This window comes from Equus asinus, chromosome 1, assembly GCF_041296235.1.
Source record: "Equus asinus isolate D_3611 breed Donkey chromosome 1, EquAss-T2T_v2, whole genome shotgun sequence".
Lineage (NCBI taxonomy): Eukaryota > Metazoa > Chordata > Mammalia > Perissodactyla > Equidae > Equus > Equus asinus.
The window spans coordinates 196868470-196887757 of NC_091790.1; the positions used below are offsets into that span (position 1 = coordinate 196868470).

Consider the following 19288-nt stretch of genomic DNA (forward strand, 5'->3'; position numbering starts at 1 on the left):
AATAAATGTTCATTGCAGACGGCTTTACAGAGAGGCAATTCTGCTAAGGGTGGTTGTGAGTACTAAGTGCTATCCAACTATTATTTAAATACTTTGTAAGTACCATTTAAGAACTCTCTATGTGCATTCACTGAATGCTGAATGCTGAGTACTATTGCAAGAGATCAAGTGAAAGTGAAACTTGTGATTGTCTCTGAGCACTTGGAGATCCATAAGAAGACACATAAAAGAAAGGAGACAATGTGACTTTGAAAAATCCCTTGCACTTGATTTTTCTTTGTTTTTTGAAATGAAAGGACATGATTGTATCACACATGCACATAGAAATTAGAAAGAAGAGCCAGTTTGGGGAAAGATGATCATTTTGCTTTAAGATGAATTGTCATAAACTTATGTGATATAGACATGGGATAAATGTAGACATCATGTGACCCAACTTCCTACTGTCACCAGAAGGCTGACAACTGGGCTAAAGGCTTAGTAAGGTGGCATGGACTTTGTTCCAGCTAGAAAAAGGCATCCCTACAGGGTAAAAAGTCTCATGAGAAGGCACATCCATTGGTAAGAAAAACATGGGTTTGATTATATTGTCTTATTTACTGCTTCATTTCTCTACCTTTGTGTAATGCACAACCCCACACGTCAGCTCCAGACCCTAAGAATGAAATGATTCTGTTTCATGAAAATTTGATGGAACTCATCCATCTAGATATCTTTGTGGGAATACTTTTAATACAGACTCCATTTCTTTAATGCTTCTAGGATTTTTTCAGACTATTTTCTATTCTATCAGCTTTTGGTAAGTTGTATTTTACCAGAAGTTTGTCCATATGGTTTAAGTTTTCAAATTTATTGACATAAATTTATTCATAATTTTGCTTATTGTTCTTGAATGTTTGATAGATTTGTAGTTATATCATTTTTTTCATTCTCTTATTTATTTTTATCTCTTTCCTTTCTTAAAGTCATGCTTATTGAGCATAATTTACATATAGCAAAATTAATCATTTTAAACTATCTAGTTATATGAGTTTTGACAAATATTTACAACCACCGTAAACAAGATATACAATATTTCAAAAAGTTACATTGTCCCAGTTTGTGGTCAATGCCTTCTTCTCATCCCTAGCCTCAGGAAACCACTGATCTCATTTCTGTGCTTATAATTTTGCCTTTTCCAGCATGTTAAAATAAATGTAATCATATCAAGTGTAGCCTTTTGTGTCTGTCTTCTTTCGTTGGTAATAGTACCATCCTGATTCATGCATACTGTTGCATTTATCAGTAGTTCACTTCTTTTTATTGCTGAGTAGTGCCCCATTGTATGGATGTACCACAATTTGGTAGTTGATAGATATTTGGGTTGTCTCCAAATCTGGGGCAATTATGAAATAAGCTGACATACACATTAGGGTACAGGTTGTTTTGCAGATAGATAGTTTTAATTTCTTTGGGGTAAATTCCTAGAAGTGGGTTTTTTAGAATACAATGTAAGTATCTATGTAACATTTTCAAAAACTGCCAAACTCTTAAGTGGCTGTACAATTTTGCATTTCCACCGAAAGTGCATGAGGGTGTCATATGTTCCACATCATCATTAGGGCTTGGTATTGGCAGTTATTTTAATTTTAGGCATTCTAATGGATGTCTAGTAGCATCTCATTACGGTTTTACTTGCAATTTCTTAATGACTAGTGATGTTGAGCAACTTTCATTTGCATATTTTCCATATAGGTTCTCCTTTTATTTCTTTGCTTTCCTTACTGCAGTGACTAGAACCTCCAGCACAATGTGGAATAGGAGTGCTGAGAGTGAACATCCTTGATTGTTCCTGATCTCGGAAGGGAAGTATTCAATCTTCACCATTAAGAATGCTGTAAATTATTAAAACTTTGTTGATGTCTTTTTTCAGATTGAAGAAATTCTCTTCCATTTATAGCTTCCTTAGTTTTTATCATTAATGAATATTGAGTTTTGTCAAAGAATTTCCTGCATCCATTGAGATAATCAATTTTTTTAAATCTCTGTAGTGTTGATATGGTGAACTACATTGGTTGATTTTTAAAAAAGTTTTATTTTGAACCAGTTTTAGACTTGCAGAAATTTTGCAAATATAATACAAAAGTATCCCTTAATGTTGACATCTTAGGTAACAATAGTACAGATAACAAACCCAGAAAATTAACTTTGATGAAGCTAATATTAAATAATTTCCTTTTTAGTTGAATTATAGTGCTTAATATAATTTCATCAGTTTTCCCATTAATCACTTTTTTAAAAAATTTAGGATACTATCCAGGGCCCCACATTGCATTTGCTTGTTATTTCTTTTTAGTCGCCTTCATTCTGCAACAGTTTCAATCTCTCCTTGTCTTTCATGTCTTGACAGTTTTGAGGAATATTGATCAATTGAGTGTTGCACTAACTTGCATTCTTGGCCATAAACGCAACTTGGAAATAACATATTTACATAGGTGGATTCTCTTTACTAATATTTTTTAAGTATTTTTATATCTTCAATCATGAGTGATTTTGATCTGTAGTTTTCTTTTCTTTAAATTTGTAATGTTTTTGTCTGGTTTTGTTATCAAGGTAATGCTTGAATAATTAGTTGGGGAAAGTTACTTCTGCTTCAATTTTCTAGAATAGTTTGGTGGAATTTGTAATATTTCTTCCTTAAATGTTTGGTACAATTCACCAGTGAAGCCATTTGGCCTGTTGTTTTCTTTGTGAGAAGGTTTTAAACTAAAAACTCAGTTTCTTTTTTAGACAGAGGGCTGTTCAGGTTATCTACTTTGGCAGCACAAATCTTTCAACTAATTTCCCATTTCACCTAAATAGACAAATGTGTTGACATAAAATATATTTAAGAGGTTTTATCTTTATTCTTTCGATGTCTTTAGGGTCAGTAGTGATGTCACCCATTCCATTTTTTTATATTGATAATTTGTGTCTTCTCTCTTTTTTCTTGATCTGCTTGGATAGAAGTTTATCAATTTTATTGATACTTTCAAAGAAGCAGCTTTGACATCCTTGATTTTCTCTAATATTTTTCTGTTTTTTATTTCATTGATTTCTGCTCTGATCTTTATTATTTTTTCCTTAGTTTTATGTCCTTTATTTTGCTTGCAATGCTTTTGTTTGCTGACTATGAACACTTTTATCATCTGCATGACTGAATAGTCTTTACTTCTCTTTCATTTTTTCTTGTTTTTCATTTATTTTCTCTGGGCATAGAATTCTAGGTTGGCCTTTTTTGCTTTTAGCTCTTCTGTTGATCTTGTCTTTGTTCCTCTGTATGTAATGTGTCTTTTTTTTCCCTTACAACTGGTTTTATAGTTTTCTATTTATTGTTACTTTTCAACATTTTAATACAGTACTTTGATATGTTTTTCTTTGTTTTTTTAATGTTTGGGGTCTGTTAAACTGCTTAGAAAGGTAGTTTCATTCTTTCCATCGTATTTGGACATTTGAGATTAATATTTCTTAAATATTGGTTATGTCTGCCTCTACACTCAATCTCTCCTTTTCCTTCTGGGACTCCGACTTCAGGTTTGATGTTTCTCACAGATTACTGAAGAAATACTCAGTTCTTTCACTCTTTCATTTTGGATAGTTTCTATTGTTATGTCTGCAAGTTCTCAAGTCTCTTCTTCCGCAGTGCGTAGTCTGCTACTGATTCCATCCAGTGTATTTTTCATTTAGATATTCTATTTTTCATCATCTTGTAGTTTGAATTGGGTGTTTTAATATCTTTGGTTTCTTTCCTCATCATGCTTACATTTTCCTCTATCTTCTTGAATATGTGAAGTGTATTTATAACGGCTATTTTAACGTGCTTGTATCCTAATTATCTCATCTGTGTCATTTCTGTATGTATTTCTATTGATGGACTTTTCTCCTTATTATGGCTTGTTTTGGTTCCCTCTCTTTGTGCTGTGGCCTAGACATTCTCCTGCCTCTTTGCATGCCTGGAAATTTTTTTAATTGGATTATAGACATTGCGAGTTTTATGTTTTGGAGTGTTGAGTAATTTTTCTTTCCTTTAAATATTTCTGCACTTTGTTCTGGGAAGTAGTTAACTTGCTTGGAATTTGTTTGATCTTTTGAGGCTTTCTTTCAAGGGTTGTTAGGTTGGATTCAGAGCCAGCCGAACTGTAGGGTCAATTTGCCCCTCTAGCAAGGTTATACTTTCTGAAGACTCTACTCGATGACTTGTGTATTGGAGGTTTTTCCATTCTGGCCGGTGAGAACATGAGCTGTTCTGAGCCCTGTGTTACCTCCAGAGATCACTCTGTTTAGTCCTTTCTGGCGGTTCTTTCCTTGACCTTGGTGGGTTCCTCACATACACTCAAAGATTAGTAATCAGCAGAAGATTGAAGGATAGCCATGTTCAGATAATAAAAGCTCCCTCTCTTTGCAGCTCCCTCCTCTTTGGTGCTCTGTCCCATACTATGCCTTTTCAACTCAGGATGGTCATGGGCTCTGTTTGGGTTCCCTCTCCTCATCTTGTGGACTGGAAGCTCTCCCTAGGCAGTGAGCAGGGGCACTTGTGGGTCACTTCATTTGCTTCCCTCCTCTCAGGAATCACTGTCTTGCACTGACTGTTGTCAAATGTATTAAAACCATTGCTTAATATGTTTTGTTCAGTTTTCTAGTTGTTTAAAGTAGGAGAATAAATACCATCCCTGTTATTCCATTATAGTCAGAAACTGAATTCACAATTACTTTTGATACTGATTTATTTAACCCAAATACCATGCCTAATTATTTTATTAATTGTACCAATTTATTCATAGATTATTTTGGATTCTTTATATAGAAAATTGTGTAACCTGCAAATAAAATAACTGTACTGTTACTTTCTTTCCAATCATCATATTATTATATTTTTTTCCCTGTTTTCTTCCACTTGCTACAATCACTAGTATAATGTTAAATAAAGATGAATACAACAACATTATTATTTTGTTTCTGAACTTATGGGGAATACATTCAAGATAATTGCAGTAAATATGATGTTTACTCTGTATGCATTTTATCAGATTAGAAAATCGCTATTTTTTAATCAGGAGTGTAAGTAAAATTTAAAGTAATGTTCTGTGTCTATAAATATGACCATATGATTTTTTCTCCTTTTAATTATTAAAGTGGTTAATAACATTAATGTTTTCTGATATTAAACCAAACTTTTCTTGGTTTGGTTTCAAACATGAAAGCTCCCAGACGATAACACTGAAGAACAACTTCATGATTTGGGATAGGCAAAGATTTCTCACTCAAGACTTACAAAAGCAGTAACTATATGAAAAACCAGTTGATAAACAGAAACACATTAAAATTAAAATTGAATAGAACTACATAAAAATTAAGGACATCTCTTTAAGAGAGTGAAAAAGTAAGCCAAAATTTGGGAGAAAATTTTTGTGGCACATATAAATGATCAATGACTCATATTCAAAATATGTAAAGAACTAAAATCAACAAGAAAAAGAGGGGTAACTGGATAGAAAAATGGGCAAGAAATTGAACACCCACCTCAGAAAATCAAATATCCAAATGGCCCATAAATATTTTAAAATATGTATAACTTCATTAGTCATCAAAGAAATGTAAAATATAATCACAATGAGATACCACTATATACCCAACAGAATTGCTAAAATGAGAAAGACTGACAATAGAGAAAGGTTAGAGCAAAGAAATGCTCACATATAGTTGGTGGGAATAGGATTGGTACAGCTGTTTTGACACAACTGATGATATTAGCTAAAGCTGGACATGCACATAATCTAAGCACGTGAACATAAATATGACAAAATATGGGTGTGTGTGTGAGAATGCTCATAATACTGTTTTTAATAGCCACAAACTAGAAACAACCTAGATGTCTATTAATAGAAGGGATGTATAATTTGAGATGCTTTAAGTAGGTAGTAAATTTTTGTAGTATTTGCAGACTATGAGGGCAGACATCTAGATACACACATAGTTAAATATTTTGACAATGCCCAGTTAAAAGGAGCCTTCCAGTACTGAGACAAAATGGGGAAAAGTCACACAAAATATTTGCATCAGCTGCGAAGAGAAAATTTGATCATAGCTCATGTATAACTTCAGAGTCATGTCACAGGAGATATCGCTCAAAGGTCCCACAGGTGATCTGTGAATAAGTGGGCACTTTGGGTCAAACAGGCTCAATCCCGAGTACACGGACAGAAAGTCATGGCTAGTTATAACTTCCTCACAGAGAAACTTCGACAAAGATTTCGGAGAATGTCTCCAGGGCTTTGGATTCTCTTGTGTTTCTGGGTCAGGAAAAACTAAATTCTCATTTGCAAATTCTCTTAAATTGGCATGAGAGTTCAAGGTGAGGGAATCACCATGCAGAGAAGGAGAAGTAATGGAAGACAAAGAAGCACAGCATAATTGGCCTGCAGAGATTTTATCTCTGAGGGAAAAGAAAGTTATTTTTTCCAAATCCCACATCTTGCCCGGCCCTGCTCTTCTGGGGTAATGCTGGCCTCCTGTCCTGGAGTAGGGCAGTCATACTCAGAGGCTTTCCAGAAGGTTCTTAAGACTATGAGTCAGGAAACCAGGGTTTCCTTAACCCATAGCTTCTTCCTAAACTCATGTGACAATTGGATTGAATTTGGTCACTGGAGAGATAAGAGTTCCATTTTGGCAACTGGTTTTAAGAAAACACATTTTAGGTAAACAGACTGAGAAGAAAGTTCTTTCAGATACCTCTGAGAAGTGAAGCACCTACCACAGGGCTTTGACTGCATTCATGGGAATCACCGGGTGTAGCGACTACACCCAGGGTACTAGTCGTGTTCCCTGTTTCGGAAATCACTTGTGATTTGAATAAGGAACAAACAAGATTACTAAGAGTTCCAAAGAGAATTTCTGAATACTAGAGCCCTTGAGCTTTCTGAAATACTAATGTTTCAGCAGGATGAGAAAGTTTGGGGATGGTACTGAGCAGACCGTGGTGTTACTTCTGGTCATGTGAGTCATGGTAGAGGGAGCATAGGACAAGGATGAGAGAAGACTTAGTTTCCTAAGGTGGGAAATAGTCAAATATTTCAGATGGGGATAAATAAAGGAGGGTTAATGGAAAGAGATAATCAATAGTCATTTCACTGAGTTCATTTCAAGTAGTTATTTTCCATCACACCATAGTCTCCATAGCTTACACCATGCAGGATACAGACAAGTAGACTCAGGGGGAATGTGCAGCCAGTTTTCCCTTATCTCTTAGTTAACACACTAATATTTGCAGCAAGTATTTGCCTCATCACTTACTAGGGAAAGGAGTTACTGCATCTTTGACTTTGATTTATTTCTTGATAGCCATACCCTGTTGTTGACCCATGCTCTGCTGCTCTTCCAAAGAAGGAAGAAAATAACACTGCAGGTTCCTTCCTCTTATCCTCTCTCGCCGACAAGAGACAAGCAGGTGAAGACTTCTCAAAACTGAGCCTGATCATGCAGGTCTTTGTTCTTTTTCTCACTGACTCTAAAATGTAATCTTGCCAATTTTTTGCTACTTAAAAATCTGTGTTAGATTTGCTACCTTCTAACTTGTAACCCCCAAATTTCTGATTTTAAAAGGGTAAAACTTGACTATCTTATTTTCATGGTCTGAGAATCCAGAAGTAGAAACGTAAATTTTAAAAAACTGTTCATGCCCGTTAGGTTTCATTCAACAGGGATTTTGAGCAAGTAAGGAGGGAAAAACTGGGATCCAACAAAGGACTAGATAAACCCCATGGTTAGGAATTGGCTCTACAGAAGAGAATCGCCTGTTACAGTTAATCATTTTCACTCAAATCTCTAAGAATTTTAATAAAACTTTTCCTACTTAAGGAAGGAGAAAAGAAGCGTTTTCTTTTTTCCTTGAATCTGAGCCCCATCAATGGGTTCTATTGTGGCCCAAACCCTGAAGGAGACATAGAATCTGGGAAAACACACCACTTTTAGATGGCTGTTTGGTCTAAATGAACTTATAAGACCCTCTACCACTCTTGGTATCTGGTACTTATTGATTTATAACTAGGGTTTGGTCTTCAGAGGCTCATGGGCAGGGAAAACCAGACATGGATGAGTGAGTTCATTCTGCTGGGCTTGTCCAGCTTCTGGGAGACTCAGGTTTCCCTCTTCATCCTTTTCCTGGCCATGTATCTGGTGACCATGCTGGGGAACTTCCTCATCATCCTCCTTATCAGAATGGACAGCAGGCTAAATACACCCATGTACTTTTTCCTTAGTGTCCTGTCATTTGTGGACATCTGTTATTCCAACAGCATTGTCCCACAAATGCTTGTTCACTTCCTGTCAACCTCGAAGTCCATCCCGTTCCACAACTGTTTGCTCCAGCTGTCCATCTCGCTGGCAATGGGAAGCACGGAGTTCTTCCTGCTGGGAGCCATGGCCTATGACCGCTATGTGGCGGTGTGCCACCCACTTCACTATGCAGCCATCATGCATGGAGGACTGTGCCTGGGGCTGGCTGCCAGCTGCTTGGTGGCTGGTTTCATGAATTCTCTGATGGAAACAATCATCACCTTCCGGCTTCCACTGTGTAACAATGTTCTCAATCACTTTGCCTGTGAGACCCTAGCAGTGCTACGGCTAGCCTGTGTGGACATCTCGTTCAACAAGGTCATGGTGGCCATCTCAGGATTTCTGGTGATCATGCTTCCCTGTTCTCTGGTCCTCTTCTCCTACGGTCATATAGTTGCTGCCATTCTGTGTATTCGCTCTGCCCAGGGACGCCGCAAAGCATTTGAGACCTGTGCTTCCCACCTCACTGTGGTTTCCATGTGCTTTGGGGCAGCCATCTTCACATATATGAGACCTGCGGCTGGCTCCTCAGCAGAACAGGAGAAGATGGTCTCCCTGTTCTATGCTGTGGTGACCCCAATGCTGAATCCCTTAATCTACAGCTTGAGGAACAAGGAGGTGATGAGTGCCCTAAGAAGAGTGTGGGAAAAAATTAGTGAAAAAAGGTAAAGATTCAAAGAATTTCTCCTTTCCTCCAACAGCCCAAAGAGTGGCATTCCAAACAAAGAGAAAATGATTGATGTGCCCTTTCTCCTTAGATTTGCTGACAAGGTAGATCATTCTGACCAAGTTCTTATAGACTGACTTTCCACATTAGTCCACATGTTGACTATTCATCACTGAACTATTATACATACAGTAAAAAAAAAAAGTCTTCAATCAAACACATTCTCTTGTTCCCTTTCATATTCCTCCTGCATATTCCCTCAGGAAATGCAATGTGGACAGTGAAGTGCTTCAGCGTGAGTGAGAACAGCCACTCTTCTCTCTTGACCTCACCCCTCACCAGCAATGTGGCTTCAAAAAATGTTCTTAATGTCTCTGAGCACCAGTGTCCTCAGCTGGGAAAAGAAGTATCAATATCTTGTATGTGTAATTACCTTGAAGATTGCAGACAATCTATGTAACATACCTAGTAAAGTGGCTGGCATAGAGTAGATATTCAACTATTTTTAAAAATAGTTTTTAGGACACAGTTACAGGGCTAAGCATTACACAGCCTTCTCTCTATACACAAGAATTCAAAATGAACTTGTTTTCTATTGCTTTTGCTATAGTGGATCACTGGTCTGTGTCTGCTCCAGGTGATTTTACTCAGAACCATGGCATCTATCTATCTATCCACCCATCCATCTATCTAATCTCTCTACAATTTATCTAAGCTAAAGATCATATTTCTGTTAGCACCAAGCCAGCAAGACCTTTCTCATGAGCTCTGAACACATATATCCAATTGCTTGCTTATCACCTTCACTTACATCATATGAATCTCTTACTTAACAAATCAAAATAGAGCTATTGTGTTTGCTTCCTCTATCCCAAGCTAGTCCTTTCTTCTTGCCCCAATATGTCTTCACTGTAGTAGCAGAAGGGATCATATACATGCAGAATGATTCTTGATTCCTTTCTTTCATACCCAATCCATCAAAAGATCCCATTAGCTTTATCAACAAAATATGTGATCAATCTGATCTGTTTCCACTTCTGCTTTCTACATTTTATTTATTTATTTATTTATTTTTCTGCTTTATTTCCATCCCCCCCCCCGCCCCCCCAGTACATAGTTGTATATCTTAGTTGCAGGTCCTTCTAGTTGTGGGATGTGGGACGCCGCCTCAACGTGGCCTGACGAGCGGTGCCATGTCCGCGCCCAGGATCCGAACCCTGGGCCGCCACAGTGGAGTGCGCGAACTTAACCACTCAGCCATGGAGCCGGCCCCTGCTTTCTACATTTTATTCTTTATACAACAGCTTTACTTTTTAAAATCACTATGTTTTTGGATTTTATGTTGTAAACCAAAGCACAGAGGCAGAAAACCACACTACACAAATGTGTATTTATTTAGTAAATTATTAAAAGACAAACTCCTTTGTAACAACCGCTCAAGTCAAAAAACAGAACTGCCAGCACCCACAGAGGCCCCTCCATGTGCCTCAACCTAATCACAACTCCTTTTTCTGAAAAGTAACCACTGTTCTGACCTTTGTAGTAATCACTTTCTTGCATTTCTTTACGGCTTTATTACCCAAGCAAACACTTCCACTCACTGTAGTTTAGTTTGCCTTTTTTTTCACCTTGATATGTCTTTAAGATCTCTTTAACCTATAGGTCCCCTCCAACTCTTTCTTTTCCCTATGATGTATTTGAGTGACCTGGGCCATTTGCCCTGCAGACAGCACCTTTATCTTAGAAAATAAATCAGGTTGCATTTTTATTTTGCTTAGAATAAAATCCAACCTCCACACGTGCAGGGCTTGATGTGGTCCAGCTGCTGCCTGCCGCTGCTTCTGCATTTCCATCCCCTCGTCCTCTCTTTGATTGTACTCGTAGCACACTGGTCATCTATCAGGGGTAGGAAGAAAATAGATAAATCCCTATAAAAGGGAAATTTATTTTTCTGCAAGTCATACACATTCATGGAGAAAATTATTATAGACCTGTAAGTTTTTGTGTGTGAAATCTGAGACTTATCCAATGTATTGATAATTTACTAATAAATAATAATAAATTTTGCAATAAACACTGCCTTTTCTGGAAATTCTGAATCCTATTATTAGCATCATGAATAATTGTGCTAACATTTCTGAGTAAAATTCAAAAGCAAAGGCATTTTGATCTCCCACTTTTTAAAAGAAGAAAATCCAAGTTTGTGCCTTGGAGAAGGCACATTGTTGCACTGACCAGTTAGACTGTAAGGTTCTTGAGAGCAAAGACTATGCATTTTATCATATTTGTATGCCCAGTGCCTTAACTGTGCTAAAAAATTCCTGCTCATTAAATCATTATTGATTGAAACTTTCTTTACTATTTTAGGAGTTGCCTTTTATGAAGTATATAAAGATCATACATGTTGGAATTTAGGATATTAGTAAATGAAGCTTTAAAAAAATCTCAGATACAGAGTTGAGTTAATTGGTAAATAATACTCTTCAATACATGGAACATTATTGTCTGCACAAGTTCTCTCCTTAATTTTTAAAAAGAAATTAATTTTTTTATCTCTTTCATTTTTAGATTTTTGTGTGTGTGTTTGAGGAGCTTGGCCCTGAGCTAACATCTTTTGCCAATCTTGCTCTTTTTTTTCTTTTCTCCTGAAAGTCCCCAGTATCTAGTTGTAAATCCTAGTTGTAGGTCGTTCTAGTTCTTCTATGTGGGATTCCACCACAGCATGGACTGATGAGTGGTGCTAGGTCCACGCCCAGGATCCAAACCAGTGAACTCTGGGCCACCGAACCAGGGCACACAAACTTAATCACTCGGCCACGGAGCTAGACTCCTTATCTCATTCTTTACTCTTATTTCTTCCATGCTGTATGGACAAATATTCTAATGTGTTAGACACATATAATTGTCTTTGAGAGTGCACTTATGTATTTTTTAAAAATGCATTATATTGTTAACTACTCAGTCTTAGTTTTTCTCACTCAAGACTATATTTTTACATAGACATATTGCTGGTCCATTACTTGAAACTGTTCAGAGTAATCCATGGTGTTCACCACATTTTTTAGCTATCACTGTTTGTATGGCACCCACTGCCCAGCACCACATACAGCCCTATGATGAGTATCACAATCCATGAGCACGTAAGGACCTGTGTGAGAATTTATTTAGGGAACATGTACAGGAGCCAAGTTGCTAGTTCACAGGTGATGCTCTCCAGAATGGCTTTACAAGTCTGTATTCCTACTTCAGTGCACGAGGGTTCTTATCCCTCCACTACTTGCATGTTTGGAATCTTTTCTAGCCTAAAAGATATAAAATTGTTTTATTTTGTATTCTTCTAGTGAGTAGTCAATATGAACATGTCTTTATATGCTGAACTCCTGATTCTCACCTACTTTCACCCCACACTGGTCTATCCATGCCTTCCCCACCTCAGTTCATGGTAACTCCATCATTGCAGCAATTAGGCCACTTACCATTCTCTTTTTTCTCACATCTGATCCAAATCTGCAAGAATATCCTATTTTCTCTATTTTCAAAGTATATACACAATATGATCCCTTCTCGTCATGTCGTCTCTTCCACCCTGGTGTCAGTCACCCTCCTCGGGTTACTGCAAAGCCCGCAACAGATTCCTCTGCTTCTACTCTTGCATCCCAGCACTCAGAGCAATTCCTTTAAAACATAACTCAAATCATGTCATTCCTCTGCTCAACCTGCCATTGCTCAGAATAAAACCCGAAGTCTTGGCAATGGCTACCACCTGTTTTCTAACTATACTCTCTGCCTGAAATGCTCTCTTCTCAGATCACCACTTCCTCATCTCCTCCAGTTCTTCATTCAGCACTTGTCACTGCCCCATTTGATACTGCAAACCTTCTCCTTGCCCACGTACTCCTGTTCTCTCTTACTTTGTTAGTTGTTTTTTCCAAAGAACTTATCTTTTTTTAACTTACTTTGCTATTAACTCATTTTTTCATGTCTGTTTCTTACTCTTCCATTGCCCCCAGAATATAAGCCCCTTGAGGGCAGAGCTCTCTGTTGGGTTCACTTATGTAGACAAAGTGTCTGGAGTAGTGCCTGTCTCATAGTAGGCACACAATAAATATCTTCTGAGGGAATCATATCGTCAGCCTTTTGGGTTTCTACTGCTGGACACTGTATTTGTTTCTTCACCCATTTTTCCTTTGAGTGTTCTGCCATTTCCTTGTTGCTGTGTATATTATAGATATTAATCCTTTTCTGTTATAGGCACTGCAAATACATAGCTCCAATCTGTCATCTCTTTGTTAACTTTATTCATGGAACCCTTTGTTGAACAGAAAATCTTTATTTTTATATAGTCTAATTCTCATTTTTGTCCTATGTTTTATGCTTATGAAGTTTTGTTTTTCTAAAAAAAATTTCCTGCATCTGGGTCATGAAATATTCTATTTTTATATTTAATTAAGTTGTCTACTTTTACCTTTCACAGTTATTTCTTTATCCGACATTCACTTTTGCATATGTTGTTAAATATGGATCTAGTGTCACTTTTTTTTCCACATTGTGGTCTGTTTATTAAACAGTCTATTCTGTGCTCATTCATTTGTAGTAAATGTCATGCACATTAAGTTTACCTGTGTATAGCTCTGTCTTTGAACTCTCTTCTTTTCCATCTGTCCATTGTTTGCTCCTGCACCATGCAATTCTGTGATCCTAGTTTTACAAGTCATTCTGGTTTGTACTAAGTCTCCATCTGTCACATGCAGTGTATGCAACAAGATGGGCAAACCCATCTTTCCTTTCAAAGTTATTAAATAGATTTTAGTATAAATAGTCAGCTAGTCTATTTATATTTATTTACTTTATTTATAGTTAGTCTGTAAATAGTCAGGTATTTAGAGAGTAATTTATTCCATATAAATTTATCAGTAATTTTATTAAGTTCCCCAAAAAGTTCACCTGAAATTGTCATTAGATTTGCATTGAATTTGTAGATTCATTTTGAAACACTGACATCTTTATAATACTAAATTGTCTCATCCAAAGCATGAAATGCTTTTGTAGTTATTCAGATAATCTTTAATGTCCTATTTAGAGATTTCACATTGTCTTCATATTTGTTTTAACAAGTATTTGTTAAATACCTAAGACAGGCCAGACACTCTTCTATGTGTTGTGGATACAACAGCGAAAAGCAAACAGAAATCTCTGCCTTCATGGAGATTACATTCCATGTAAGGGAAATAGGCAATAAATAAAAGAAATAAGTAGAATATATACATATATATAGTATGTGAGATGGTGTTAATTGCTATGGAGAAAAATAAAATGGGAAAAGTAGATAAAGAATATTGGGAGGTCTAAAAGTTTTGGCAGAGAGCTCCATAGAGTTCATGTATGCTCTCTGTTAAGAAACTCCTAAATACTTTATAATTTGTGTTGCCATTACAAATAGTGTTTTATTTTATTTTTCTAGTTGGTTATTGCTGGTGTACAGAAATGCTATTGATTTCTGTAAGGTGATCTGGTATCTGCTTCTTTCTTATTAAATGTAATAGATTGTTGAAAAAGTTTTCCTTGATATATAATCATATCATCTGTAAATAGGGATAGTTTTTCTTATAATCTTTGTACATCTTAATCTATTTTCTTTTCTTATATCATAGGCCAGGACTTCTAGGGTCATGTCAAACAGCTGCTATGATAGCAGGTATCCGTTCTTGTTCCTCATCCAAAGGAAAACATCTACAGATACTCCAGTGAGTAGGATGTTTACTGTGACTTTAGGGCATTTAACCTTTACTAAGTTCAGTTTTTGTGAAAGTAGTGTAATAAGATGAGAGAGTGCCTGCCCCAGTATGTTTCAAAGCATATTACAAAGTAACTACCATTAAAACTGTGGTATTGTTGTAAAAAAGACATGCACCAATGAATCAAACTGGAATCCCAAAGAAACTTCTATATATGGGAATTTAGTGTATCATAAATGTATAATTCCAAATCAATTTAGGAAAATATGTACTAATAAATAAGGGATGTTGGGACAAATGGCTATACTAACAGGAAAAAGAATTGTCATCTTTCCTATTTTATGCCGTAGAAAATTAATTCGTAATATCTAAAAGTGAGGAAGTGCATTTTACAAATAAATTTATGTCCATTCCCTGCTAAAATCATACTAAATAATAGTAAAAGGATAAGAATCAAGATAATAAATTCACAAAGTAAAGAGGGCAATAAATAAGAAAAAAGTATTTTATGAGAGGTGCCAATAACATTTTGGAAGCTAGAAAGCAACTTGTTTTTCTCTTCTCTTGTCTAGGCACTGGCATAAAGGGTAAAGTCCAGAGCTCACTCAGGCTCTATTCCACTTCCCCTTCCAACCCCAGTGCACACGTGGATAGCTTGTTCATTGTAGTTAGAAAGTGGGTCTCAGACCATTGGCTGGGAGAAGATGCTGTTGCCACCAGTTCCCAGAATAAACCAGGGAGAAAAAAATCACAAGCCCTTTCCTGGGACAATGCCAGGTGGCTGAGCAGAGGATGAGAGCAGCCTGGTCACTCTCACATGGACAATCTCCCACTCTTGGGGAGGAGAAGGAGGAGTCCGCTGGGCCTCTACAAGTCTCACTGCACGATGCTCACCATCCTCACTAGAGTTTTTTCACACAGGATGGCTATTCTTTCATGAAAGCTTCTGACCAGGGTGTGGAAGGTTGTCTTCCTTAAAGTGAAGGGAAAGGCGAAAGTTCTAAGAAAGTTACGGAATGTGGTGGTAGAATTCCAAACCTGGAGAGCAGCCCAGCAAAGCAGCGTCTGTCTGGGGACTGGCAAAAAGGTCTCCCTGGCCTTGCTCAGATCAGACGAGTACCGCAGAGCATCCACTGGTTCCCTGAGGTGCCTGGCCCTGGCGCTTTCGCTCAAAGGAATGTGGAGATGGATGACTTGGAATGAGGAAGTTGAGATTTAATCCTCACACTTGTAAAGAGGGATAAAAATTCCCACCATCCAAAGGTGGTGTCACTGAAGACTCAGATGTACCTCCCTTGAGAAATGAAAGTTTGGGGAGCTCCTTCCCATGCTCCGGGGACAAGGAATCCAACTTTCACTTGCAACGTTGAAATGTAGGTTAGGGTGCTAGATGCACAAGTGACCAGACAGAGGGGGAGGAAAAATAAAAGAAATCTAATAAACAAACGTAATTGGCCCCTTGGGATTCCATCATTAAAGTTAGAGACAGTTACCTGTTCCAATTGCACTTGCTTCAAATTCCACAGCTTTCCCAGCCCTGCCATCTTTCCAAGGCTCAGGATGGCCTCCTCCACTCTGTAGAGGTGAGTTGTGCATTTTCAGTCTCTCTTCAACAGTTATTTAGCAATTATTAAACCAGGTCCCTGTAATTCATGGCCTCCTCCTATATTCTTCAAGATTAAGAGTATGGTGGCTTGATAGAGTTGTCCTTTAGTAGAAATTGGTCCCAAGGAAATATGATCTGGTTAACAAAATTCGGAAGCCAGAACTTTCCAAGCATTTTAAGAGTTCTCCACCTATGATGGGCCTGAGTCTGCTAATGAGTCAGCCCCAGATTTGCAGTCTTGATCTCTGCTCTTCACGGACTCCTGGAAATAGGGGTGATGTGCCAGGTCTGTGCTGATAAGCCTCCTCTTTGCTGATGCCAGTAGAAAGATGACTCCCTCAGAGACTAGCTTTTCTTTCCATACAGAGTTGCTGTTTGGGAACAAGTCTTTGTGTGTATGTGTGTGTGTGTGTGTGTGTGTGTGTATTTGAGGAAGATTTGCCCTGCACTAACATCCATTGCCAATCCTCCTCTTTTTTTTTTTTTTTTTTTTTTGCTTGAGGAAGGCTAGCCCTGAGCCAACATTGGTGCCAGTCTTCCTCTACTTTGCATGTGGAATGCCTCCACAGCACAGCCAGCAAGTGGTGTACGTCCACGCCTGGGATCTGGGCCCACAAGCTGGGCCTCTGAAGCAGAGCGTGAGGATCTTTAACCGCTCGGTCATGGGCTGGCCCAGGAAACAAGTCTTTAAAGTGACATCCTTGTCTGAAATGCTTCCCATTTTTGGGGCTGGTCAGGAATATAATGTAGCTTCTCTAGGTCCCAACATCTAAATTCACATGACAAATAGGCTGCTTGGTTGGTGCATGTTTTTAAAGTAGTCTTACATTTTCAAGTTTATTTCCATTTGTGTATTGATTTAATAAATCATTGCTATTTTTATTATCGCTAGGTAACTTTGTATATATTCCTCTGGGAGAGGGATAATTTATTAAACTATCTACTTTTTACAGATGTGACAACTGATGTGCTAGGATTTCGGGAGAATATATGCTTTGGCATAAAATAGCAATCCAATGGAAAGGGTCTTTGTAAACGAAAATAAAGTGTTTGAGCAGCATAAAAATGATCCAAAGACACAGATCTGTTGGTAGTAATGATGAAGGCAGGTATTCAGCTGGAAATAAAAATTTCTGTGGGCTGCTCACTGAGACTGGTTCTAGCTTGATGCTCATTCTCTAAGTCTCTGGGGCAAAGAAGGACAACAATCCGACAATGGCACAAAAGGCTAGGAAGGAGCTGAGCAGAGGGGAGAGAGACCCGTGCCCACAGGAGGCAGACTGACCCGGGAGCCCTCAGTTATTCTCCAGCTCAAATCTGTGCCATCTCCCCCACTTCCTCCCTGATCTCTAAGCCTTTTACTCAGTCATTTTTTCTTCATTCCATACCTATCTCCTCTCAAAACTATTGTAAAGGCTCAGAGTAGACAGTGTGGGTTTATGGTCATCTTCACTGTGCTTTGGCGATGCAGAGATGATTCTGGGGCAGTATTTGCTCTTCTTTACAAAGCGGGTTATGACAAAGTGGCTGAAGAACAGAAATTTCACTTGCGTAGAAGTAACTTAGTGCTGGCAAATATGGGCACCTTAGCTAAGTGTTTTGAGTCTTCTACGTTTTGGTGGGAAATTTTCAGTAATATAACTGAAGAAAAATTTGTCCTGAAGATTTGTGTATATGTGTGTGTGTGTGGGAGTGGGCTGGGGGGTGAGAAAGATCTCACTATTCAGATTTTCTGAGGATCCATCAGTTTCCCTGGTAAATCTGTTTGATCAGGGCTTCCATCATCATAGAACCAAATTCTAGAAACTCTTACTTCAAGGAAGGACTAAATATAACACTCTGGGACCAAATACCAAGATAAATAAAATATTGGAAGCCCTGGTGTGCAAAATATTAGATAACTAGCAATATGTAAATTGAGTAAATGTCAAGAAAATGGCCCCTATAAATGTTTATTGCAATTTTCTTTTTTCTCATTTCCATTGTTTCACTTCTTCCTCATTTGGTTTCTTTTTTATTTCCCTTGCTTCTTCATTGTACTCTTTTTTTCTTGGATTTCCTTTCTGGTTTACTTTTTCCTTTCTGACTATTAATTCTCCAACTTTTGACTTTTTTCATAGGTAGATTATTGCTAAGTTCTCTCATTTATTTATTCTTATTTACATCTCAGTATCCTCTCCTCTTCTCCCATTTATCCATTTTGCATAGATTTTTCTTTCAAATGTTTGTCTACCTTTTATTTATTTAAATTTTGGCTAGTTTTGTTTTTTCTTTTGAGAAACACATTTAATGAATACATATAACCAATCTGTGAAGATTGTTTTTTAGATTTGTGAGATGAAATTCACATCACATAAAATTAACCATTTTATAGTGTACAATTCAGGGACATTTAGTATATTCACAGAGCTCTTGTGGTTTTACGATTGTGAGTGTACAGCTAAGCAGGCATGAAAAGAAGTTTGTGAACAACTGGGGCATGAGTGAGTGTGTTTGCGTGGGGGACCCAAGGGGACACTGTGGAAAGCAGTCCTATGACTGTGGGAAGGACTGGCTCTCTTCCCCACCTGTGTAATGATTTCAGCCTAACTACATGGCCACTCAACATTTTACCATCTCCCTTGGTGTGACTGACAAGTGACCTGGAAACATAGCCCTTTTTTTACGTTAGTGTGACAGTAACTATTTACACAAACAGTGGAGGAGATGTTGGCACTATGTATAAGCACTCACCACTACAGAGAAGAGATTCAAGTCCCCCATGGGAGACAGCTCAGCAGGGACAAATCTTCCCAACAAAGTAAGAGTCTCCATCCAGGATCCTTCATCATCCCTCACCTTTTACTTGTTAGGGATGGTCTTTTGGCTAGGCAAAACTATCCCCAGGTTCAAATCTTCTTTTGAAAGCTGATTTTTAAAAATAAGCGCTTC

General features: G+C 37.7%; 1 protein-coding gene across 1 annotated transcript; it reads left to right on the forward strand.

Annotated features, from left to right (window-relative positions):
- Positions 1-8082: 8082 nt before the first annotated feature.
- Positions 8083-9018, forward strand: LOC106841861 (olfactory receptor-like protein OLF3). The gene has a single exon (XM_014858061.3). It carries the CDS (start codon positions 8083-8085, stop codon positions 9016-9018), a length of 936 nt encoding a protein of 311 aa, XP_014713547.3.
- The last annotated feature ends 10270 nt before the right edge of the window (positions 9019-19288 follow it).

Excerpts from the sequence above, each read along its gene's own strand:
- LOC106841861 (XM_014858061.3), top strand. The coding sequence starts at position 8,083 with ATGGGCAGGGAAAACCAGACATGGATGAGTGAGTTCATTCTGCTGGGC.